The 24908-nt window shown below is 36.0% G+C and overlaps 5 protein-coding genes and 2 non-coding genes across 7 annotated transcripts in view; 4 read left to right on the forward strand and 3 right to left on the reverse strand.

The window, feature by feature from the left end:
* The first annotated feature begins 119 nt into the window (after positions 1-119).
* LOC108047993 (abhydrolase domain-containing protein 2) lies at positions 120-6285 on the forward strand. Its single transcript, XM_017128439.2, has 5 exons — positions 120-531; positions 4423-4592; positions 4656-5010; positions 5070-5419; positions 5484-6285. Exons 1-5 carry the CDS (start codon positions 377-379, stop codon positions 5648-5650), a joined length of 1197 nt encoding a protein of 398 aa, XP_016983928.1. The 5' UTR covers positions 120-376; the 3' UTR covers positions 5651-6285.
* A 315-nt stretch (positions 6286-6600) lies between these two features.
* On the forward strand, positions 6601-6682 carry Trnas-aga. The gene has a single exon. It is a non-coding gene; the product is annotated as a tRNA-Ser (tRNA).
* A 4892-nt stretch (positions 6683-11574) lies between these two features.
* On the forward strand, positions 11575-12754 carry LOC108040952 (zinc finger protein 32). The gene is made up of 2 exons (XM_017118669.1): positions 11575-11646; positions 11696-12754. The coding sequence occupies exon 2, from the start codon at positions 11700-11702 to the stop codon at positions 12651-12653; it is 954 nt and encodes a 317-aa protein (XP_016974158.1). The 5' UTR covers positions 11575-11646; positions 11696-11699; the 3' UTR covers positions 12654-12754.
* Positions 12755-12996: 242 nt separating this feature from the next.
* On the reverse strand, positions 12997-13078 carry Trnas-aga. The gene has a single exon. It is a non-coding gene; the product is annotated as a tRNA-Ser (tRNA).
* Positions 13079-13386: 308 nt separating this feature from the next.
* LOC108040935 lies at positions 13387-13903 on the reverse strand. Its single transcript, XM_017118632.1, has 2 exons — positions 13558-13903; positions 13387-13496 (listed from the first exon to the last, which is right to left on the reverse strand). The coding sequence occupies exons 1-2, from the start codon at positions 13901-13903 to the stop codon at positions 13387-13389; spliced, it is 456 nt and encodes a 151-aa protein (XP_016974121.1).
* Positions 13904-14078: 175 nt separating this feature from the next.
* LOC108040957 lies at positions 14079-14503 on the forward strand. The gene is made up of 2 exons (XM_017118674.1): positions 14079-14322; positions 14382-14503. The coding sequence occupies exons 1-2, from the start codon at positions 14079-14081 to the stop codon at positions 14501-14503; spliced, it is 366 nt and encodes a 121-aa protein (XP_016974163.1).
* A 442-nt stretch (positions 14504-14945) lies between these two features.
* The window catches only part of LOC108040948, a 29090-nt gene continuing 19127 nt past the window's right edge, over positions 14946-24908 (reverse strand). Inside the window, exon 13 of the mRNA XM_017118664.2 lies at positions 14946-15187. Within this exon, the coding sequence (XP_016974153.1) occupies positions 15117-15187 (71 nt within the window). The 3' untranslated portion in view covers positions 14946-15116. The remainder of the gene's footprint in view (positions 15188-24908) is intronic.

Here is a 24908-nt window from a genome sequence, read left to right on the forward strand (position 1 = left end):
TTAAATAATCCAAAAATAAAAAAAGTACCGACAATAATAGCCAACTATCGATAGTTTCCGAACACCGCCCACGCAGTTGGTATTTTTGAAATGCACCGCCTGCGGTCACACAAAATCTAGTAGTTAAAAAAACGCAGAAGGCGAAGGCAGAAATTCCGTGTACAATTCAAATCCGGTTCCTTTGGAAAGTGTTCACATATATTTGCCACCCAAAAAATAGCAAACGATCTGAATAAAAACACAAACATACACGATACACAATAACCACTCGCAAAAACAGGAAAACTCAAGGAGTGCGGAATAATCTAGGGATAAGTGGACTGGATGATAGGGCAGCCCATCTGCCTGAGCAAAAGTTGGAGGACACTGCGACACCATGTCCACCGCCTTCCTGACGCTAATCGCCGTCATCGTCTGCATCCTTTTTCGCATATTAAATGTCCACAGTCAGCCGCTGAAGCCGAGTGTGTGGTGCCTGGACGCCCAGTTCCTGGACTGCCTCTACAAAATAGCGCCAGTGCTGAGGGAGCCGTAAGTTATCCATAGTGTTTTTCGCATTTCCCCTTGACACGCCCACAAAGGCGCTCTAGGGGAGGCAGTAATCATAACATAAATATCCAAAACCACAGGTGTGGCCAAAGCAAATATTTCCAAAACCTTTTAAACCATTTTCATGAGGTGCAGCTTTAGACAAAACAAATTAAAAATTAAAAAAAATATTATGCAAGTTGTATATTTTTCTTGGGATACGTGAAATATATTACTCTCCCAGATATTTGAATATTATTTAAAATAATTAAATTTGTATAGATCACAAGCTGAAGTAATGCAGCAAGTTAAGTAGATCAGAATCATTTTCATACATTTAATGAAGTAAGTTGACAGGGGTTTTATGAGGTTTAAAAACGTCTATAAATAAAAAAAACCGAATAAATATAAAAGCCTATTAAAATAGTTATGGCTTAAGTAGGAAACTATTTTTAGAAAGCTTCAACATTCGAAACATTCTTAGTAAGCAAACATTTGACTTTATTTTAATTATTATATGACGAAATTCGTTTTTTTAATAAGGACATTCTTTAATATTATTAGTTGCTAATATACCTGGCTTGGGCTGCAAAATTTCTTTAAAAAAAGTAATTTTCATAATGCTGTTTGTTTGACCACTACTATAATATTACTCATGCCATCGTAGGCCAGGCTATTAACTATGCCATCAGCATCACAGTCGAGTCAAAATGTTAGTTTGCCCATTCGTGTAATTATCCCAGTCCGTTTGCCATCACATTTGGTGATAAACAAATCTGCAATTACCTCAAATTACTTCAAATGTCCAATTAGCTGGCATATGGAAACGACGGTATTGTTTTACTCAGTCCGTCAAATTCCCAGCTGTTGAGTGAATCATTAGTGACTTTTAATCAATAAAACTGATGTCGCTGTCTGAATATTTCACAAATTAATTAAACTTTTCACCCACTATCTGTTAAATGCATTTGCGGGTTTCATTGATTAAATGCAATTTTATAAGTTTTATTAGTGCTAACAGCTTTCAATACTTGAAACAATAGAACTGATTGTTTGACACATGTGTTCAATATGGACTCCTATATTATAAAACACTCGTTGCTGTCTGCGGTTTATTGTTATCGGTGAAATAATAAACCCTTACTCACAAGACGGAGACTTTTGCACTCATAGGCCAACAATATTTTACGAGTTTAAATAGGTTATCAGGCATAGGAAATTGTTTTTCAAGTTTTTTGTAAGGTTATTAATGTCAGGAAATTGCAATAACGAATGGAATTGTTTTTGAATTGGAACTTTTTCTGATACTCATAATAATAATGCAAAAAAAATATGATAATATAACGGATATAAAAACTAAAAGAAATAACATTTTTGGAATGCCTCGAAAATATATTACTCATTTATAGATTAAATTCCTTTTTGGTTTCCAAAATATCCGGACAAACATTTTTCCTTGGTTGTGTCCACGCGCCTGGAAAATTTTCATACGATTTCATTATTTTCGCTTTCGGCATTTCCCTTCTGCCGACCAACCGCATAATTAAATGAAATTTTGTACAATCTTTTTCTTCACAATTTTTTAATTTACTTTTTCTGTGTGTCTGCCAGAATGGGCGATAAGCAGTATTAATATAAAATGTAGGCACAAAGTTCGTACCACAATTACGCAGTGGGCTAGGCAAATAAATAGAGACGGCGACTAACGCCTAGCAACTCGATTATGGCCACAAAATTGACTGTCAGCCCGATAATCGCGTGGGAGTTCCCTGAAGACATATGTATATATATTTGTGTGTAGAAATGTAAGATGATAATGAAAAAAAGTGCCGGCGAAACGTTTGCGCCATATTTTATTTAGCATTTGGCTCATTCAAATGCCGGCACTACCTGTGATTGTTTTTGTTTTTTGTTTTGGCGCTTTGCCCACTCGGCTACCGCTTTTGTTTAACAACAAAGATTGCGTAAGCAAGTTCTCTCGATTGCTCTGCACCTTTCTTCCCCTCTCACCTGTCTCCGGTAAAAAACCGGTTGAAAGGTGAGATTAACTCAGGTAAAAAGCTAGAGAGGCTATTCATTTAGCCATCTTATGTTACTTTCCAACCCTCTTACAAGCGATGTTATGTCTTAGCATTTTCTAAAATCAAAATATTCTTACAATTTTTCAAATTTCTACTCAGTTATTTCTAAAATAATTTATACTCTCAATTTGTAAAATATATTAATAAAATTATAGTTGTACATTGTTCCCAAAAATGAAAAATAATATATGCTGAAAAAGTTGTATACTCCGTATTACTTTATGCGTCGACTTAGCAGTTTATATTAGGCATTAAAGAACATAATTTTTAAAAGTGGTAATCCCTAATTGGCTAATAAACAGACAGATTCAATTACCATAATGATATAACGTCTGCCCTGTGTACATTAATCTGTAGTTGTTATAAACTAATAAGGCTTACGTAAAGATCAAATGCCGAGAAGCTTTAGGGGTATCTAATTTTCTAGCAACCAATAAGTGAAGACGTTTACTTTAAGGGGTGCGACATTGAAAATTGCCACGGTGACTCATTTGCACATTTTGTTGTTCACTTTCCTACAATTATTGTTGTCGACTTTTTACTTTTAGGTGGGAAAGATTTGCAGCTGTTTTCCTATTTTAGTGGGGAGAACCTTTACGACGCATTCACCTTTTACGACACAAAAGTAAATTTCATATGTATGTCCTCGCATTATTCATTAAATATCTGGGTTGATTGGTGTTCGGAAATTCATGTTTGGAAATGATTAAAAATTGAGCAGGTACATTTGTATGTATATATGCCGGAATTTGTGCAAGTTCTCGAAGTGACCACGCCCCTCCACCCACTTTTTCCACAATTTTACTTTGATTGATACTAATTGAAAGGCTACTGTTGCTAAGCTCACAAATGGATACACAAATTGTATCACGTTTTTGCACGCCTGACATGATTTTTGATACACGGGAAAAAATGTGCTAACAAATTTATAGTTTTGTATTAATAATAAACACTACCTTTTGTAGTTCACCAAAAATTTTCCGTACACCCCCAACAAAATTTTTGGTTGAACTCATGAGAGATATTACTTTGATTTAAAATTTTAGTAGTAATCTCTACTCTTACTTTTATAAAAATTTAAAAAACTGTATATCAATTTCTATTTATTTTATGTATTATTTTGATAAGTATTATTACGATACTAGTTTTTTAATTTCTAAAATATGATACACAAATGTACTATAGAGTTTTTTGTGGTTTTCTATTATTTTGTTCTATTTTTTCCTCTGTGCATATGCCACTTTCTCCATCTAATTTTGGTGTTGTTGCGTGCTCAATTAGGTTCAATTGGTTCTAATGCTGTTTTCAGAATTGCGGCTTTGTGCATTTACTTCCAGTCTCTTTCGCATTTGTAAGTCATCCCATTGAAAAACTTGGACGCAGATCAAAATTCAATTTGTATGAATTATATTTAGTCAAATTTGGCAAATTGCCCGCTAACGAACTGGAAGCAATTGTATGCAGATTTATTATTGCTGTGATAATTCAAAGCGCAATGTCAAGGGCAAACAAAGCCAAATACGTAAAATACAATGGCTGAAATATAAGTGGCCAAAAGAAAACAAAAAGCGAAATCAGCACAAGCCCGGTTAAAAACAAAAAAAAAAACATTTTTGTTGACTGATAAGAAGTTTGCTGATAAAACGATTTAGCTTTTGTTATACAATTTTTGTTTATGTATGCATTTTTAAATAATTGTTTGCTCATTTACCCAACTGGGCATTATTACTCAAAATTTAATTAAAAATAGGCTATTTATTACTATTCTTATATACATTTATATTAATAAACACATTGTTTTCACTACTTTCAGTTACATTCCACCACGTCTTTGGGGCTTCAGTGGTCATGTCCAGACCGTTTTGCACAGCATTGTGGGCCGAGTGCGTTGTCCTTGGCCCTTGGGTGAACGTGTCTACATGTCGCTGCATGATGGCTCTACCCTAACATACGACTTGTACCAGCCACTCAACGAACAGGAGGGTAAGTGACTAAACTTATTCTTAATCTATGAAAAAGAGTTAATCATTCCTCACGTTCCTATAGATGACATCACGGTGGCCATTTGTCCGGGCATTGCCAACAGCTCGGAATCGGTGTACATTCGCACCTTTGTCCATTTGGCCCAGTGCAATGGATACCGCTGTGCGGTGCTAAATCACATTGGAGCATTGCGCAGTGTCCAGGTGACCTCCACGCGCATTTTTACCTATGGCCACACGGAGGATTTCGCGGCCATGGTGGAGAACTTGAACCAGAAGTACCGCCAAAGTCGAATCGTGGCGGTTGGTTTCAGTCTGGGCGGTAATTTAGTAACCAAATATATGGGCGAGGACCAAAAGACAAAGCCCATCAGTGTAATTGGAGGCATATCTATATGCCAAGGCTACAATGCCGTCGAGTGAGTTATTATTTCAACTGAATTGAATTGGTTATAACATTTGTACCTATCTTTTTTAGGGGCACCAAATGGCTGCTCAATTGGCAGAACTTCCGACGCTTTTACCTGTACATCATGACGGAGAACGTGAAAAGCATTATCCTGAGACATCGCCACGTCCTGCTGTCCGACGAAGTGAAGACTCGACATAATCTCAACGAGCGCGACATCATCGCAGCTGCCACGCTACCCGAATTGGATGAGGCCTATACGAGACGAGTGTACAATTTCCCCTCCACCCAGGAGCTGTACAAGTGGAGCTCGTCGCTGTTCTACTTCGATTCGATTAAGAAGCCCATGATCTTTATTAATGCCAAGGATGATCCCTTGATTCCAGAGAATTTGCTGCATCCCATCAAGGAGTATGCCAGTGAGTAGAAAGCATTAATATATGCTTTTTTTATTTACTCATCCATTACTTCTTTTCTCCTCAGCCACTCGGCAATACACTGCCTACGTGGAGGTGGCCCATGGCGGTCATCTGGGCTTTTATGAGGGCGGTTTCCTATACCCAAACCCGGTGACTTGGCTGGATCGCACACTGGTGGCCATGGTTGGATCTTTGGTCATGATGCAGGAAGTCGGCAAGGTGGCTTCTTAGGCCATCACACTATTCCCCCACGCACACATGACTATTAAACGCTTTGGTGTCAAAATTGGTTGTCGCTAACGGATATGAATCTTTGAAGGAACATCGGAATCGAGCCCGAAAGACCCCATACAATAGTTCTAACATATAATATCGATGTGACACAAGTAAAAACTATCAGCCGCGCAAGCAGGAAACATAAATTGATGTATACTTTTGCAAAGTGCATTTAAAACAGAAATTGCAGTTTTTCAACAACGGTTTTAACGCTTTTTTGATGGCTTGAAGAGCCAAAAATACAATGTATCAGTTGAACTTAGTTAACGCGAACCACATATATACATGTACTTATATTTAAGCAAATTCCTATTTATTAGCATTTTACTTTGTGATCTAACAGGTTTTAATTATGTATATTTTTATATGTGAAATGTACACCAGACACCGCACACAAAATATGATGTATGACAGTAATTATAAATTGTAAGTCCCCGGCCGCACCATACCATAGAAAATAGCAACAATAATGCCTTATTGTAGACCTTGTTTTGTAAGTGTGTATATGATTTTAGATATTCAGTTTGTACTACGATGCATTTCACGGAAATCAAAGAGAAACCAAAAAATTTGCCCAACGACGGCTTCAATTTTGTATACTTTTTCTGATCTTTACCAAGTTGATAGTCAGATGGATACGCGATTTGTTTACCGATATAGTAGAGTATGAAGAAATATTTATAAATGTATTTGTAAAAGTATTTATAAATGTATATTAAAACGAATAAATAACAGTTGATTAAAAAAGCCAAAAAGTTCTCTCGTTTTTACATATTTTTAAAATATGTAAAAACATTTGTGCTCGTATACGGTCGCACTAATTTCGATACTCGCTGGCATCGGATTTACTTTACAATTCTTTTACACGTAACATAACATGAGTTTTGACACTTTATGTGACAAGAGCAGTCGTGGCCGAGCGGTTAAGGCGTCTGACTAGAAATCAGATTCCCTCTGGGAGCGTAGGTTCGAATCCTACCGACTGCGAGAAACCAACGATTTATTTTTTTTATTTTGTTCTTAATATTTTTTTTTGATTTGTTCCTAACATTTAATTTATAACACGCCTGATAAATTTGTATTTAAATTTCCATTAATATCCCAATATGTTTGGCGTGGTTCAGATACGTCGACCTAGGTCTTTTTCATCCGTGTGTCAAGCTAATAGGTGGTTTTAAGCTGAGAAAACTCATGAAGCTTTAATTGTTAAAATGATACCCCAATTGGAATTCTAGAGTCCATAACGTTGCCAAATTTAATCCGATTTCAAAATGACGTACCTCTTCAGACTTGTGGATTGATTCTCTAAAAAACTGCATTCAAATTTTTCATTTTAACGTTTATTTCCAAGTTTCCGATGTGTTGTTAAAAAGTGGCCCTCAACTGGACTTGCGAAGTCCATATCTTTATCAAATTTTATCCGATTCCAAAGTGGCATACCTCGGAAGACTTGTGGATTGATTCTCTAAAAAACTGCATTCAAATTTTTTCATTTTAACGTTGATCAAATTTTTGACCCATTTTCATGTCATTTATTTCCAAGTTTATCAAATTTTATCCGATTCGCAAGTGGCATACCTCTGAAGACTTGTGGATTGATTATCTAAAAAACTGCATTCAAATTTTTCATTTTAACGTTGATCAAATTTTTGACCCATTTTCATGTCATTTATTTCCAAGTTTTCGATGTGTTGTTAAAAAGTGGCCTTCAACTGGACTTCCGAAGTCCATAACTTTATCAAATTTTATCCGATTCCAAAGTGGCATACCTCTGAAGACTCGTAATTTAATTCTCTAAAAAACTGCATTCAAATTTTTCATTTTAACGTTGATCAAATTTTTGACCCATTTTCATGTCATTTATTTCCAAGTTTCCGATGTGTTGTTAACAGGTGGCCCTCAACTGGACTTCTGAAGTCCCATAACTTTATCAAAATTTATCCGATTCGCAAGTGGCATACCTCTGAAGACTTGTGGATTGATTATCTAAAAAACTGCATTCAAATTTTTCATTTTAACGTTGATCAAATTTTTGACCCATTTTCATGTCATTTATTTCCAAGTTTCCGATGTGTTGTTTAAAAGTGGCCCTCAAGTGGACTTGCGAAGTCCATAACTTTATCAAATTTTATCCGATTCCAAAGTGGCATACCTCTGAAGACTCGTAATTTAATTCTCTAAAAAACTGCATTCAAATTTTTCATTTTAACGTTGATCAAATTTTTGACCCATTTTCATGTCATTTATTTCCAAGTTTCCGATGTGTTGTTTAAAAGTGGCCCTCAACTGGACTTGCGAAGTCCATAACTTTATCAAATTTTATCCGATTCCAAAGTGGCATACCTCTGAAGACTTGTGGATTGATTCTCTAAAAAACTGCATTCAAAATTTTCATTTTAACGTTGATCAAATTTTTGACCCATTTTCATGTCATTTATTTCCAAGTTTCCGATGTGTTGTTTAAAAGTGGCCCTCAACTGGACTTGCGAAGTCCATAACTTTATCAAATTTTATCCGATTCCAAAGTGGCATACCTCTGAAGACTTGTGGATTGATTATCTAAAAAACTGCATTCAAAATTTTCATTTTAACGTTGATCAAATTTTTGACCCATTTTCATGTCATTTATTTCCAAGTTTCCGGTGTGTTGTTTAAAAGTGGCCCTCAACTTGACTTGCGAAGTCCATAACTTTATCAAATTTTATCCGATTCCAAAGTGGCATACCTCTGAAGACTTGTGGATTGATTCTCTAAAAAACTGCATTCAAAATTTTCATTTTAACGTTGATCAAATTTTTGACCCATTTTCATGTCATTTATTTCCAAGTTTCCGGTGTGTTGTTAAAAAGTGGCCCTCAACTGGACTTGCGCAGTCCATAACTTTATCAAATTTTATCCGATTCCAAAGTGGCATACCTCTGAAGACTTGTGGATTGATTCTCTAAAAAACTGCATTCAAAATTTTCATTTTAACGTTGATCAAATTTTTGACCCATTTTCATGTCATTTATTTCCAAATTTCCGATGTGTTGTTTAAAAGTGGCCCTCAAGTGGACTTCCGAAGTCCATAACTTTATCAAATGTTATCCGATTCGCAAGTGGCATACCTCTGAAGACTTATGGATTGATTCTCTAAAAAACTGCATTCAAAATTTTCATTTTAACGTTGATCAAATTTTTGACCCATTTTATTGTCATTTATTTCCAAATTTCCGATGTGTTGTTAAAAAGTGGCCCTCAACTGGACTTGCGCAGTCCATAACTTTATCAAATTTTATCCGATTCCAAAGTGGCATACCTCTGAAGACTTGTGGATTGATTCTCTAAAAAACTGCATTCAAAATTTTCATTTTAACGTTGATCAAATTTTTGACCCATTTTCATGTCATTTATTTCCAAATTTCCGATGTGTTGTTTAAAAGTGGCCCTCAAGTGGACTTCCGAAGTCCATAACTTTATCAAATGTTATCCGATTCGCAAGTGGCATACCTCTGAAGACTTATGGATTGATTCTCTAAAAAACTGCATTCAAAATTTTCATTTTAACGTTGATCAAATTTTTGACCCATTTTCATGTCATTTATTTCCAAATTTCTGATGTGTTGTTTAAAAGTGGCCCTCAAGTGGACTTGCGAAGTCCATAACTTTATCAAATTTTATCCGATTCCAAAGTGGCATACCTCTGAAGACTCGTAATTTAATTCTCTAAAAAACTGCATTCAAATTTTTCATTTTAACGTTGATCAAATTTTTGACCCATTTTCATGTCATTTATTTCCAAATTTCCGATGTGTTGTTTAAAAGTGGCCCTCAAGTGGACTTCCGAAGTCCATAACTTTATCAAATGTTATCCGATTCGCAAGTGGCATACCTCTGAAGACTTATGGATTGATTCTCTAAAAAACTGCATTCAAAATTTTCATTTTAACGTTGATCAAATTTTTGACCCATTTTATTGTCATTTATTTCCAAATTTCCGATGTGTTGTTAAAAAGTGGCCCTCAACTGGACTTGCGCAGTCCATAACTTTATCAAATTTTATCCGATTCCAAAGTGGCATACCTCTGAAGACTTGTGGATTGATTCTCTAAAAAACTGCATTCAAAATTGTCATTTTAACGTTGATCAAATTTTTGACCCATTTTCATGTCATTTATTTCCAAGTTTCCGATGTGTTGTTAAAAAGTGGCCCTCAACTGGACTTCCGAAGTCCATAACTTTATCAAATGTTATCCGATTCGCAAGTGGCATACCTCTGAAGACTTATGGATTGATTCTCTAAAAAACTGCATTCAAAATTTTCATTTTAACGTTGATCAAATTTTTGACCCATTTTATTGTCATTTATTTCCATGTTTCCGATGTGTTGTAAAAAAGTTTCCCTCAAGTGGACTTGCGAAGCCCATAACTTTGTTAAATTTTATCCGATTCCAAAGTGGCATACCTCTGAAGACTTGTGGATTGATTCTCTAAAAAACTGCATTCAAAATTTTCATTCTAACGTTGATCAAATTTTTGACCCATATTCATGTCATTTATTTCCAAATTTCTGATGTGTTGTTAAAAGGTGGCCCACAATTCGACTTCCAGAGTCCATAACTTTATCAAATTTTATCCGATTCCAAAGTGGCATACCTCGGAAGACTTGTGGATTGATTCTCTAAAAATCTGCATTCAAAATTTTCATTTTAACGTTGATCAAATTTTTGACCCATTTTCATGTCATTTATTTCCATGTTTCCGATGTGTTGTTAAAAAGTGGCCCTCAACTGGACTTCCGAAGTCCATAACTTTATCAAATGTTATCCGATTCGCAAGTGGCATACCTCTGAAGACTTGTGGATTGATTCTCTAAAAAACTGCATTCAAAATTTTCATTTTAACGTTGATCAAATTTTTGACCCATTTTCATGTCATTTATTTCCAAATTTCTGATGTGTTGTTAAAAGGTGGCCCACAATTCGACTTCCAGAGTCCATAACTTTATCAAATTTTATCCGATTCCAAAGTGGCATACCTCGGAAGACTTGTGGATTGATTCTCTAAAAAACTGCATTCAAAATTTTCATTTTAACGTTGATCAAATTTTTGACCCATTTTCATGTCATTTATTTCCAAATTTCCGATGTGTTGTTTAAAAGTGGCCCTCAAGTGGACTTGCGAAGCCCATAACTTTGTTAAATTTTATCCGATTCCAAAGTGGCATACCTCTGAAGACTTGTGGATTGATTCTCTAAAAAACTGCATTCAAAATTTTCATTTTAACGTTGATCAAATTTTTGACCCATTTTCATGTCATTTATTTCCATGTTTCCGATGTGTTGTTAAAAAGTGGCCCTCAACTGGACTTGCGAAGTCCATAACTTTATCAAATTTTATCCGATTCGCAAGTGGCATACCTCTGAAGACTTGTGGATTGATTCTCTAGAAAACTGCATTCAACTTTATCATTTCAACGTTGATCAATTTTTTGACCAATAACGTGCAGTTAATTATTTGTAAGATTTTGATGATTTGTAAAAAGGTGACCCACAATTGGTCTTCTAGAGCCCTTAACCTTACCAAATTTATGATTGTGAGGTACATTAAGGTGAGGACGGTAAATAACTGTTTTTTTAAATGTTCGAGTTAAAAAAAACGACAATTTTTATAACTTATGAGAGCTAAAGAGCGTACCGGGGTGAGTACCATCCTACATGGAATAAATAAATTTTAAATATAATTGCGTTTTTAAGAACTATTAAACATTTTTGTCAGCATACACTTAAGATATTGTATATTTTTAAAGAATAGTCTAAGGTTTTAAATTCGATATAAATTCGATGACACAACATATGTTTGTGCGCCTAACAGCACAATGTAATGGGTACAGGGTGCCCAAAGCACTTTCGTTATGAATAAAAACTTGGGGTGTAAACAAACCACTTAATAAATAGAAAACAAACTAAACCGTAAGAGTTATTATTTAAAGGTTGGCCTGTTCTGATAGTTAGATTTCAGAAAAATGGATACCCTGTGTCGCGTTTGCATGCTGAGCTCAAAGGACATGATAAACATTTTCGATGGAAACCCAGAATCCGAAACATCTATTGCGGATATTATTTCTCACTATATTGGATTGGAAGTTACACGAGGAGATTTATTTTCTGAAACTATTTGCGCACTGTGCCTGCAGGATGCCCGAGATTATAGGATTTTGGGAAGTTCTGAGCAAAGCCAGCAGATCCGCCCTCAAGTAAAGCAAGAAAATGGGGTTTATAAGGAGGATTTTCTGCAGGAGGAGGTGAATCAAATATTACACTGCCAAGTGAAGGAGGAGTCCATTGAGAAGGATTTATTGGTGGAGGTGGTCTACGGGATACCAGACTGCAAGAGAGATATATCCTTTTCTGCTCAAGGGGTCAGGTACCAAGTGAAAGAAGAGCAAACTGAACAAGAGGGAGCCCAGCAGTTCTATGGCCAAAATTGCCATAAAAAAAGTAAGAATATTGAAGTCTGTGATACCAACGATATTGATGTGGATTATCAGGGCCCATTCAAGTGCCTACTCTGTGAGCAGAGCTTTCCACATGAATGGAGTCTTCAAGTGCATGCTCGTATCCACGTTGGAAGATGGCCCTTTAAGTGCACCCAGTGCCCCAAATCATGTCGAACTGCAGGGGATCTTAGGCTCCACAATCGAATTCACACCGGGGAACGACCGTACCAATGCGATTATTGCGAAAAGTCATTCAGGGAACGCCAGGGCTTAAAGGTCCACATACGAGTTCACACAGGAGAACGTCCCTATAAGTGCAGTTATTGCGAAAAGACCTATAAGGAGCGGAAATCACTCAGGGTTCACATCCGCAATCACACAGGCGATCGGCCATACAAGTGTTCCTACTGCCACTCTTCATTTGCGGATCCATCCAGCCACAGAAGTCACATAAAGATCCACACGAGAAAAACGATTTAATAATGAATTAACTATTTCGAATATACTGCATGTATAGGTAAAAAGTACAAATGAGAGTAAATAAGAATTTTCAGTTTATAGCTTTTAGTTTATCTTTTACAAAAAAAAATATAAAGAGATTATAAAATACTTAAATTACTTCATATTATTACGGATTATGGTATATCCGTTAAAATCGCTAAACTGTTAGTAGCTGGAAAACAGTCTTACCCCAAAAAATGAGATATGCAATAATAATCAAAGACAAGTAAATCTTCGATCGGTGATTATTATTTTATTAAGAAGGGAAGTAATAAAATTAAAAAAGAAAATACATTTATTAAAAAAAAGTTTGAAACTAGTTCGCAGTCGGTAGGATTCGAACCTACGCTCCCAGAGGGAATCTGATTTCTAGTCAGACGCCTTAACCGCTCGGCCACGACTGCTTGTTGAATGCGTTGGCCAATGTGGCAACTAGTGCCGATGGGAAAGCCAGACAAAGTTTTGGCACACAGTCTGGAAATTTAGCATTTTACAACACTACTTTCACCAATAAACGTTGACTTCCTTAAAATTAGGCGCCAAAAGATAACATTTTTATAACTTCTTATTTAAATGCTTAAACAATACGATCAATAAATGTTTAATAAATAATTTTAGATTATGTATTATACCATCAGAATGTATAACAAATAATATAATATGCAATGCGATAGGAGAAGAACTACATGTTGTTTAACTTTTATTAGACTTTTTAAAATTTACAAAATAGAGTAGGACAATTCTCACGGCAACAGCAATTGATGCCGCACTTCTTATTCATGCCCAGGCATGTTTTATTATTCCACGGGAAAGATAGAAGACCTGTAGAGATCGTTATATATAATGGATCGGATAATTTAATTTATAATATTCAAATACTTACGGGCAAAGCCATTTTTTAACCTGGCTCTATTCGCCCTGTCCAAGTCGCAATCGGACATATTAACGAAGGTGAAGGGCATTAGTTCGGTACAATGGGTGTCCAGAAGACAACGCGTTCTTGCGTTGCGATTGCAGGGACCACAACCCGGAGGATTTGGAGCCGTGTAGACGCAATGGGGTCCGCAGCAGGCATTATCGCGTGGCGGCAGTTTGGGCTCCTTGATGCCATTATCGAAGCAGTCATTCCATCCCATAAACGCCTGGCAGGACCTTTTTTGGCAGCACCATGTTGAGAGCATCAAACAAGCCAGGAGTTGAAATATCAGCAGAACTCTAGTGGCAGCCATGTTGGGTTGCAGGGCACTCGAATAATGCCACCAAAACAGCCTGCTTTTATACCCAGAAGTTCTCTTATATTTACACAATTGCTGAACATGTAATTTTAAAAACAACTCAGTTTTCACTTTGGGAAGACTATAAAAGGGTCGGAAATCGTACCGCTTCATCTGAGAAGTATTCGCAATGGCTGCCAATAATCTGCTGAGCCTGCTGCTCCTTTTTGTGGCTTTCGAGTTGGCTTTTGGTTGTTCCAAAGATCTCTGCCCGGTGGTCAAGAACTGGAACTCTCTGTGCGAGGGAAACACAGAGTATCAATGCGTCTGCGATTTCACCTGCTCCGAGTGGGACAAGCCCTGCAATTGGGTCCTAAGTTGTGAAGCCGAGGTCGACAACATCAATGAGTTTCGCAGCAGAAAGCGAAAGCTACGTAAGCTTCCCTATTTTATCCAAATATTTTATTCCATTAACAATCATATTTTCTTACAGCTCTTTTCAGACTGCCGAATCGTAGTCAACAGGAGTGTCTGGACATTAATATTAATACGCACAAGCATCCAAATTGTTGTAACTTGTTCTGCCAAGCTAAGATTCGAGATGTGTGTTTTTAAATAGATATAAGATGGTTAAACAAAGACCTCCATATATATATTATCCATGTTCTTTAATGGGCACGAAATTAAAAAAATTAATTAAGTGACCTATATATTTATTTCATTGGGTTTCGTTGTATTTGTTGACTTTATTTCGTTTTATTTTATGTACCTGGTAATGTTTACTAAAGTCCAAAATTATCCAATACTTTTGCACAGGTGTCATTGATAAATGCCGGCTGTCAATATTTACCTGTTGGTTAACCTTCAAAATTGTGCTAAACTTTGAGCAGTTTTTTATAACTTTTCCATTTTAATGTTTCGCAAATTAAATAAATACAAAACTCTTACCTGTTTTAACAAATCTTCCCAAATCAAACTTTAAATTTGTATTCCAAATATTATAATATTTTTATTTAATTACTTTACACATATTCCATGTACACACATATTAATTATATTGAATAGTTTTTACAGCTAATTTGTTTATTGTTAGCTACTTATCGTTTAACACCTTACGTCCCTAAGTGCTCGACTTAACATATATTTACAGTTTCTGTTTTAGTTACCATTAAATGCATTCTTAGTCGGTATTATTTAGCTAAGCCAAAATATGTACCAAAGTACACGACTAGTTTAAGTCGTACATCAGCTTCTCAGCATTATTAGGTTCTTCGCAGTCGAATGAAGCCATCATTAATTCTGCAAAAACACAAACAACTTAAATTAGTTATCAAAATATTTCGTAGAAATGCGAAAAACAATTGATGTCTGTCCACAGAGCTGGACGACTAAAAATCAGAAAAATAACAAAACTGTTATTTAAGTTGCTTTGCCCACTTGATTGAAAACGACACTCAAGCGTAGACAGGACTCAAGGACATGCCCAAAATACAATCACACAAACACAATCCAAATTGTCCGAAAAAATCGCAGTGATGCGTGATAAAATGTTTGATTTCTGCTCTCCACAAGGATACTATGATTTTCTATAAAATCCTAGTTTGCCGACTTAAAACTAGATATGCTTAAGGCTGTCCTCATTTTTTTGGAATACGTCATATATTTTTTTTAATAGGTTAAAATTAAATAGGCATACATTTTGTATTTAATTGGTGTAAATGCTTTTTATGCTATACTAGTGTTAAGCACCCAACTGAATTGAAGTGATTTAAAAAATATTCTTTAAGAGCATTTCGAGTTTCGACTATAAGGTTTCTCAATTCTTATTTTTAGTTGTCCAGTGTTTTCGACCGGCACGTGTTCAATGCCAGGCCTTGAGGGCTCGTCGTTTCTTTTTCCGTTTATTTATTTTTAGCACGCACACGAAGTGGTAAACCAAACTTTGAGCATTCAGTTAAAATTTATGAAGCCCGAAAGAAACAATATTCAAATTCTATGCTCGCAAATGTGCAAAACAATTTATTTTGATCAGTCAAGAATTTGTTTAATTACCACTTTAAGTTAAGTCAGTTTTTAGAAAAAGCAATTCGCATATTTAGTTTGTGCATGCAAAGAAGTTAACAATTATGGTTTTTAAAGGGTAAACAAAATAGTTTAAATTTATAGAAGAATCATCTAATAATACAATAATTTAACTTCTCTCATATTTATGGATTTAAGAGGATATTAAATAAGTTTATTCATTAAGAAAACATTAGATATTAAAATTCATACCTCTGAATTTCAAATGAATTTTTGGGGTATCATAAGAGGACTGAGTTTAAAAACAGTTTAACTAGAACAACTTGAACCGGAACTCATTCCGGGATGGGTTAACTTCTGGTCAAGTGCTGACAAGTGTGGTATATTTTTTTTTTGGGTCAGTCCACTTGCATTTTAATAGAAGGAAATTTAATAATGTTGTAAGAAAAAAGGCGAATTTTTCAACACATATGTCTGAGGAAAGTGGAGTGGAGTAGGAGGCCAGGAGGTGGTGTCCAATTCACACCATGAGCGCCATTAAAATTTTACAATGTTTGGTAGCAGCCTCGTTTGGTCAGCGCTTTTGGCCAACAGATGTGCGCTTGACTTGCCGCAAAATGTGGCATGCCCTGGCCGCCTCTATCTTGGTCCTACCAAAATCCCCCTCCCTCCGAGCTCCTTCCTCAGTTTGTGTGTGTTTATAGGATTTGTGTTCACATACTCCGTATGCTTGAGCACAAAAAATTACAAAATATTCGCACGGAACGGGGGGAATGAGAACTTTCCAAGTTGGGCCACCGACCATCGCATGAAGAAGTTGCCGTTGGTTATGGAACATGGCGAAAACCATATTCCCCCTCTTTCCATTTTCCATTTTTTTTGTTTGTGCCAGAACTGAGGTCCGAGGACTGAGTCCTTTCTTTCCACGCTCTTGTTTAGTTTTAATGGAGTCGTGTGTGGCGTGTAAATATTACCCTCCTTGCAGGGCCAACTGAAGATTTGTGAGGCGGCTCGGTTCGGTTTGGTTGGATTCTGTTGTGGTTCGGCTGCATTCGGTACTTCTTACTTTGGAGGGCCAACAAATGGTCTATTTTTCCACCCACACAATGTCTAACGAGCGGTTGGCTGGTATTAGTTAGTTAGAAATTCCAAAAAAAAAAAATACGAGAGAGTGGATTATCTTTGAGTGCAATCTCAAGCTGATTGCAATGTGAATTCTGTTTCAGAATTTCAAGTCTATATTTGCAAACCAAAAAGTTACCAGTTTTTTTTCTTGTAATCTGAAAAGCACTCAGGCTAAGCCCAAATCTATAAAAGGGAAAACGAAACAAACAGGCAAGTGTTTTTAAAAGATTATGTTTTCAAACGCACAAAAAATATTTTCAAAAGCTTTTAGCCCTAATGTTGATAACAAATAAAAGGGTTGGTTAAATTAAATTTTGATATTTAAAAAGCTGCGTTTTAATTAATACTACTTATTTTTAAAGTTTAGAATAATATTTTTTGTTCTTTTATACCACTTAAAATATATATTTAGCATATATTAGATAATAAATATAATACAAGTATTTCTTCTATTAATTTTATAGAAAAAGAAAATATGTATACATAAATAAAACCAAAATCCCATCTCTTCTTAATTTGAGTTTACATTCATCTACTTTTACTTTCAAATGGTCCTTGTCACGCATCTGGCCAAAAATAATATATCCTTCTGGAAGACACTAAAAAATGGGCATCTCCTCGTTGCCGGAGAAATATTTCCAGACTCAGTGAGGCATCAATTACTTTGGTCCGGCTTTGGAACCAAACAATAGCCGACAGCCGTAACTACTGTAAAATTGTTTTGACTCCGGCCGAGATGAGGGCCAGAAGAATGACAGGCCGGACAGGTGATAGATAACGAGGACAGTCTACGGTCATTTTTCCACACCCAAGACAGGGTCCTGGAAAATGCTGCCATTCGAGTGATGCAAGAAGGAAAATGAAATCTGCCCACAACTGAATGCCAATAACGTGCTGCTGTCAGTGGGCTTAGGATGTAGGATGTAGGATCTAGGATGTGACTTTCCGGTGGGCCAAAAGGGGGACAGTTACTAACTGCAGTTTCCTATCTATATGTATTTATCTGGAATGTCTGAACTGTCGGCCGGCCTGTCAAGTTCCTGCTGACAGTGACTAAAACAATATAAATCTGCGCATTTTTACTGCTCAACGGCAAGTAAAAATAATATTGTATTGTATTTATTTCACAAAAGCACTAGTAGTTTACAGTTTTTATCCATTTTTCAATGATTCAATTCTATACAAAACTGTCCTTAAATATAGTTGGTATTCAATACTATAGAAAGTTTGACACAATTGAAATCATTCTGCACTACATAATTTGAGTTATTGATTGTATAAATGAAACTAGTAACAAGTGTGATATAAATTGTTTAATTATGAACATATTTAAAGAATGATCTCATTTACAAACTTTTAAATTTAATAAGTATTACATTTTTTTCCCAGCCAACAATAACCAAAGACAAAACAGCTATGAAAAATACTAATTAACTAACTGAAATGTAAATGATATTTTCTTTTCTGAGTTGACACATAATTATTTATTAAGTATTTATCAAATGGTAGGTAATGACTAATTAAATTAAAATGTTGACTAATATAGAACTAGTTAACTAATGCTTCGTTAGGTTTATAGCATTTAATTCCCAACTTACTCCTTGTAGAAATCCCATTTGGCCTTTAAACAGATAACTGGAGCCATTTGAACATGGCATGCAATTTATAATTCAATTTATAGTTTAATTTATCGGCCAAACAATGTACAGAATAGACCAGAGCTCGCCAGAGATTCTCCCAACAATGCCGATGATGATGATGAGAATTAGTGAACGACTTTGCACTGCCATTGAACCAGGGATAATTGTGCTTTGGCCAGCGATTCAGCTTAATGAATAGTTCATGCCTTTGGCTTGGACTCCAATCATTGGCTCGGTCCTAATTACCATATCCAGAGCCTAATGAGCACAATTGAAATAACACATGCCCAAGAAATGCCATGGCAAATAGATATATATTAGTGAAATTTAAATTCCCTGGCAGACGATGTTTGTGGTGTTTGCTTAGAATTCGGGACGCTTGTGGGAAATTCCTTGGACTTGTTGGCCTGATTGTGTGGTATTTGGCCTCCTTTCGAATTAAGTTGGCTTTATTAATGGCAATTAACAATACATTTAGCACGAATGAAAATTCTGAGGTCTTGACTTTTGACACTCAATGTGTTGGATTATTATTCTAGGAGAAACTGAGAAACGCAAACATTTTCGCTTTCGAATTTCCCGAGGCTAGGATATAACATCCTTTGCCATTTTCTTTGCACATCTGAATGCAATTTCTGCACATTTTGTTTAGGCATTTGTGAGATGCTTTCCCCGGTCTTATTTTTCCATTTTCCATTTCCATGCAGACGTGTCGTCCCGCATCGAATAGGCATATCTGGCCTCACATATTGCTAGAAAAAATCAGGATGAGAGGGGAAGATAGTCAAAGGACCTGCCAGACATTCAAGAGAGTGGAGTTTTCTTTCGGTGCAACGTTTGTCCTTTTGACTCCATCCTCCTTTTACCAGTCATATCACATAGTGGAGTGGCTGCCTGACATAACAATGCTCATGTCTTCATAGACCAGTGAGTGTGTGTAGTTAGATTTACAAAGCAAAATAAATAAAATGAAATGAAAATAAAAATAAGTCCAGAGAAATGCGGAGCGATGGGGGAAAACAATTTAGTGCTTTTGTGATCCTTTGATGCGATTTTAAAAGCATTCGTTTTTCAGTTTATGTTAAATTGTTTGCTGGAATTTCTGCGATTTTCTTTTAAATTGTAATTAAATTTGGTTTGAAAGTCTTATATTTAAAATTAGTTCTTATTTAAACAGAAATTATACATATACATATACAAGCTTTTTAATTCATGTTTTATTGTTATGCAGCCTGTTAAATATTTACCTTAAAATATTTGGATTATATTTAAGCTTGAGAATGTTAATACTTATGTAAGATATTAAGCTGTTACCGCACACAAATATTTTGTTCGCCATTACCCCTATTCTGAAACTCATAAATCCGTGTTGTTCCGTTGGAAATTTACCAGATGCATTCCACCGACATTTCAGTCGACTTAAATCCGACATACATTTCCCCCGAGGTCGTAACAGAATAAACCAGCCAACAGACAATTACCTCCACATTAAGGGGTTGTTATTAAAAAATTCCTGGCATGGCGAGCATAAAGGAAGAGCAAAGTGTATATAATTCGCTGGGCTGCACTTGCTGTTCGCCTTTTAATGTCAGGTAAAAACTTTCAAGAATGCGCCTCTACAGATTAAGGGCATAACAAGAAAGAAAAGCTAACTTCGGGCGGAGCCGAAGTTGATATACCCTTGCAGAATATTCTGTAAATTATATTCTCCAAAATTATTCATATGATGCAATCTTAATACTCATAAAAAATCCCAACTTCCTAACTTTAAAAACACCAAAGTTATGGCATTTCCAATCGTTCAGTTATATGGCAGCTATAGGATATAGTCGGCCGATCCTTATGAAATTTGATAGGTTGGATTGATTGGTTAAAAATAGAACCCATAGAAAATCCCAACTTCCTAACTTAACAAAAACCAAAGTTGTGGCATTTCCGATCAATCAGTTATATGGTGGCTATAGGATATAGTCGGCCGATCCTTATGAAATTTGGTAGTTCGGATTGATAGGCCAAATATAACACCCATAGAAAATCCCAACTTCCTAACTTCACAAACACCAAAGTTATGGCATTTCCGATCAATCAGTTATATGGCAGCTATAGGATATAGTCGGCCGATCTTTATGAAATTTGGTAGGTCGGATTGATTGGCCAAATATAAAACCCATATAAAATTCCAACTTCCTAACTTAACAAACAGCAGAGTTATGGCATTTCCGATCAATCAGTTATATGGCAGCTATAGGATATAGTCGGCCGATCCCGGCCGTTCCGACTTATATACTGCGTGCAAAGGAAAGAAGGGTGTGTGCAAAGTTTCAATTCGATATCTTTAAAACTGAGAGACTAGTTCGCGTAGAAACAGACAGACGGACAGACAGACGGACAGACAGACGGACAGACAGACGGACAGACGGACAGACGGACATGGCTATATCAACTCAGGAGGTGATCCTGATCAAGAATATATATACTTTATAGGGTCGGAGATGTCTCCTTCACTGCGTTGCACACTTTTGACCAAAATTATAATACCCTCTGCAAGGGCATAAAAACGGAGAACAAGTACTTGTTTAGTCGCAGGGAGGAAATGAAAACACGAATGGCTTAAATCAACTCAAAATACTATACAAGTGGTCCAGCGGGGGCAAAGGATAATAAAGAGAGGATAAAAAGAGGAAACAACGAACGATTATAAAGCCAACGAGATAGAAATGGGTTGGGAGTTGATTAAAGTCATGTAATTTGGCAGATAGTTTATTAAAGTTTTCTGCCCCCCCCTGCGGTTGGACATCACAAGATGGTTTTCTATGTGCACATACATATATATTTTATTTTATCTCCTTATTTTCCAAGAGTCCTTGACAGCAGGGCTGCCAGCAGGTGGCGCTTTTCTGGCTACACTTCCGCTCCTTTACGTTTCGCCTGCTGTTTATAAACAGGATTATGTCACGGTGGATCTCTGTGTGTGAAAACCTGACAAGTAACCATACTGGTCAAACAGTCGGGGGCTATAACCCATGGCCAGCGCACTTTTCATTAACGGAAACTTTAAAATAGCAGAAAGGAACCATTTTATTTGGGTCCGTATAACTTCCCAGCAACTGAAAATGCCTTCAGCTTGTCGCCAAGTGATATAAAGAAGACCAACATTTATTTATGCACTTTTCGAAAGTGCATCAAACTTGGAAATAACTTTTAGACTCCAATAGTTTTTTTCCAACTATGACTTCGTTTGCATTTACGTTGCTGACGTCGGCTTAAAGTTTAGCCCAACTTTTCGGCTTGGTGGACAGTTTTTTCGTTTGAGTTTTTAGAAAGGAAACTGATTTAGAAGATGTTCGCATGACTTGGCTAAACAAGCAACTGCAAAAGAATGGCACCAAGCCGAGCAAAAAAGTGGTGGAAAGCCATTTGGACAGCCTGGAAAACAAGTTTGACATCGATGTAGCATCGAAAACAAATATGGCCACAATAACAAGTCCAACTTTCAACCGGAACTTGGCTAAGTCCTAATCCTGTAAACAAAACAATTGTAAAGGGATTTTAATCTCTTTTTTTCAATGCTTTGACAAATTAAATCTTGAAAGAAATAGATTTTATCAGTCAATTTTGAACCACTTTGAACCCTTTTGTTAATTGATTTAAAATTCAAATCATGTTTTTTTTAAGGGCCCTTCGGCATGATTGGGAAAAATGTAGAAAATAAATAAACATTTTAAGCTACCTCTTTATACACAAACAAAAATATCAGCCGCCACACTTTCCACCTCAAAAAGTTTACTGCATACGTGTAAATAGAGTTTTCTTGGTTAGCCAGTCAGCCTTGGCTTTGTGTTTTCCCAGCAAAACTCATTTACCTCCCCGTTATGCATGACATAAACCGTTCTCCGATAAAGTTTTCCAGCTCGAGGCTCAGGCTGTTGATTTTCCAAACACAAAAAATGCTCTCCTCCATAAGTTTTCATTCTCCGGCATTCCTTTTTTTTACTTTTAACTTCCGCTTCTGTCAAGATGCGTTTTGCCGCAACACCCAAAGACAACTTCGTCTTTGTTGGTATTTTTGTGCTGTTTTCGCCAGCGGCAAAAGCCTTCAAAAGTTGCCTTCCCTTGCCGGGTTTATAATGAGTTCGTGGATCCTATATGTGTGCTCTGAGTTTGTGTTAGCGACTGTGTTGATAGCTATGCGTTCCGTTGCTAAGAAACATCCTACAGATGAGGTCTAAGAAAAATATTTACTTACTTGCTGAAGATTCTACCAAAAATCTATTGTTCAACTTCTTTTATTTTAATACTAATATTACATTTTGAGCTTTTTTGTTAGTCTTTATTAAAAACTTCGAGCTTCAATTCTTGTGAATTGAGAGAATTTCTATGTTTATTTTTACTACGTCTTTAAAAATAAAATGAAAATGAATTTCCATGTAAATTATGCTGTTTTAATTGATAGTATTTCTTATTTAATTGAAATATATTTTAAAACAGCTAGAAACAAGGAGAAATAAAAAATTTTGTTTTGCCAATAGCTTGAAAAAAGATCAAAGATCATCACTGTTTGTCGCCTCTCATTTCTGCACTTTCTTGCTGCTGTTTGATGTCTTTGCCCGCTTTCATGCAACATGCCCCTCCCCGCCATCCCGTATAGTTTTTCAGTTTTTTTTGTCATGTGCACATTCCGTGAAAAATATATCAACTTGCCGGGCATTGCTGACAGCTCCAAGAAGGATTTACACAAAAAAAAAAGGGAGACCGCTCGAGAAAACTTTTTACGCTCGTCGAAAACACGTGGTGCACCTTGTTGCAAGGTTGTTTTGTTGCCTCTTGGTGAGAGCTGTTTTATATCTTTGTTGTGCTGTCGGAGCTTGAGGATATAGGAAGTTTCCCAGTATACATTTACTGAGCTGGCAAGGACTCTCTTATCTGGAAGGTTCAGGATGTGCGGATTAATTGAAGTTTTTCTTCGCGTCTTTCCAGACTTTTTTTTATTAGAAATTCTAAAAATATATTTTTTAAGTTGTATTACATTTTTGTAACACTTTGTAATAGTTGGTCTTATATTTTCCAGGTACAATAAACTTTTTGTTATTTTTCGACCCATTTTACTTTTTGATTTAAAAGCATTCAATCAAATATGCAAATTTTGGCAACCGTTAAAAGTTGGCCACCTAAAAACGCTGGTATAATTTTTGCATTTTGTTTTTCAACCGAGTTTAATTCACAATGTTTATAAGAGGGAAACGCCATTTAATTTAGCATAAATAACAAACAATATTTTCCACTAAATCTCGCTCTAAGCCTTCTCCCCTAGTTTGTCATCATCTCTAATAAAAACAAAGGCTGAGAAGCAACAGCCCGGAAATGAATTGTTATAAAAACAAGGGTTCACTGGGGTTACTATAGTAACTGCTGCCAGAGTGGGAAGGCAAAAGAAGGGATAGGACTAGTCGTTCGCTAAGTTTTATCCAAGTTCATAAACATTTTGTGGTCGTAAAGTGTCTGTCTGTGGTTTTATTGCGGTTATTAATTTGAATTAATTAGCGGCAAATCTGTTAAAACACGGCGCTGATGGTTAAGAGGCGGAATATGAAGTGTGATATATTAATTGAAGGCTCAGCAAGAATATTAAGCCCTTTTAAAGCATCAAGGGAGGATAATCCTTTGCTGTATTTATATGAATACAATACAATCGCAAGCACGCGAAATAACCAAATGTGGCCTACCACGAAAATTGCGGCTCCAGTTTTATATGTTCATAATCTAGTTTCCATATTTCCCTTGTTTTTATTTTAATAAGCATTGAGGGAAATGACTCTCAAATTGCCAGCACCGAATGCATTTAATTTTCCCCACAGGCTTTTCAAACAATTTAGTCTGTTGGTAAATAATCAGTGGGCATGTAGATTTAGATTAGGGCTGTCTACTTATACAATGCGAATTTTATTTATTTCAGGCACAAATGCCCTTGGTCAAAACCTTTATTCAAAATGACAACACGTGTCGTATGAGTAATTTTTACGGAAACTTTGAGACCATTGACAAAAATTGGCCTTTTAAAAACTTTTAAATACCATACAAATTTACTTCACATCATTGGTTGAATTAGGTAGAACAGAAAAACATTCTTCAATCCCTTAAAGTATTTCTTAGTATTTGTTTAAAGCTACCTCTTTTCTAACCAAATTCTAACAGTCACGGTATGCCAGTGAAAAATGTGAAAAAATGCGATAAAT

This window comes from Drosophila rhopaloa, unplaced genomic scaffold (genome assembly GCF_018152115.1).
Source record: "Drosophila rhopaloa isolate 14029-0021.01 unplaced genomic scaffold, ASM1815211v1 contig_2, whole genome shotgun sequence".
In the NCBI taxonomy this organism is placed as follows: Eukaryota; Metazoa; Arthropoda; class Insecta; order Diptera; family Drosophilidae; genus Drosophila; species Drosophila rhopaloa.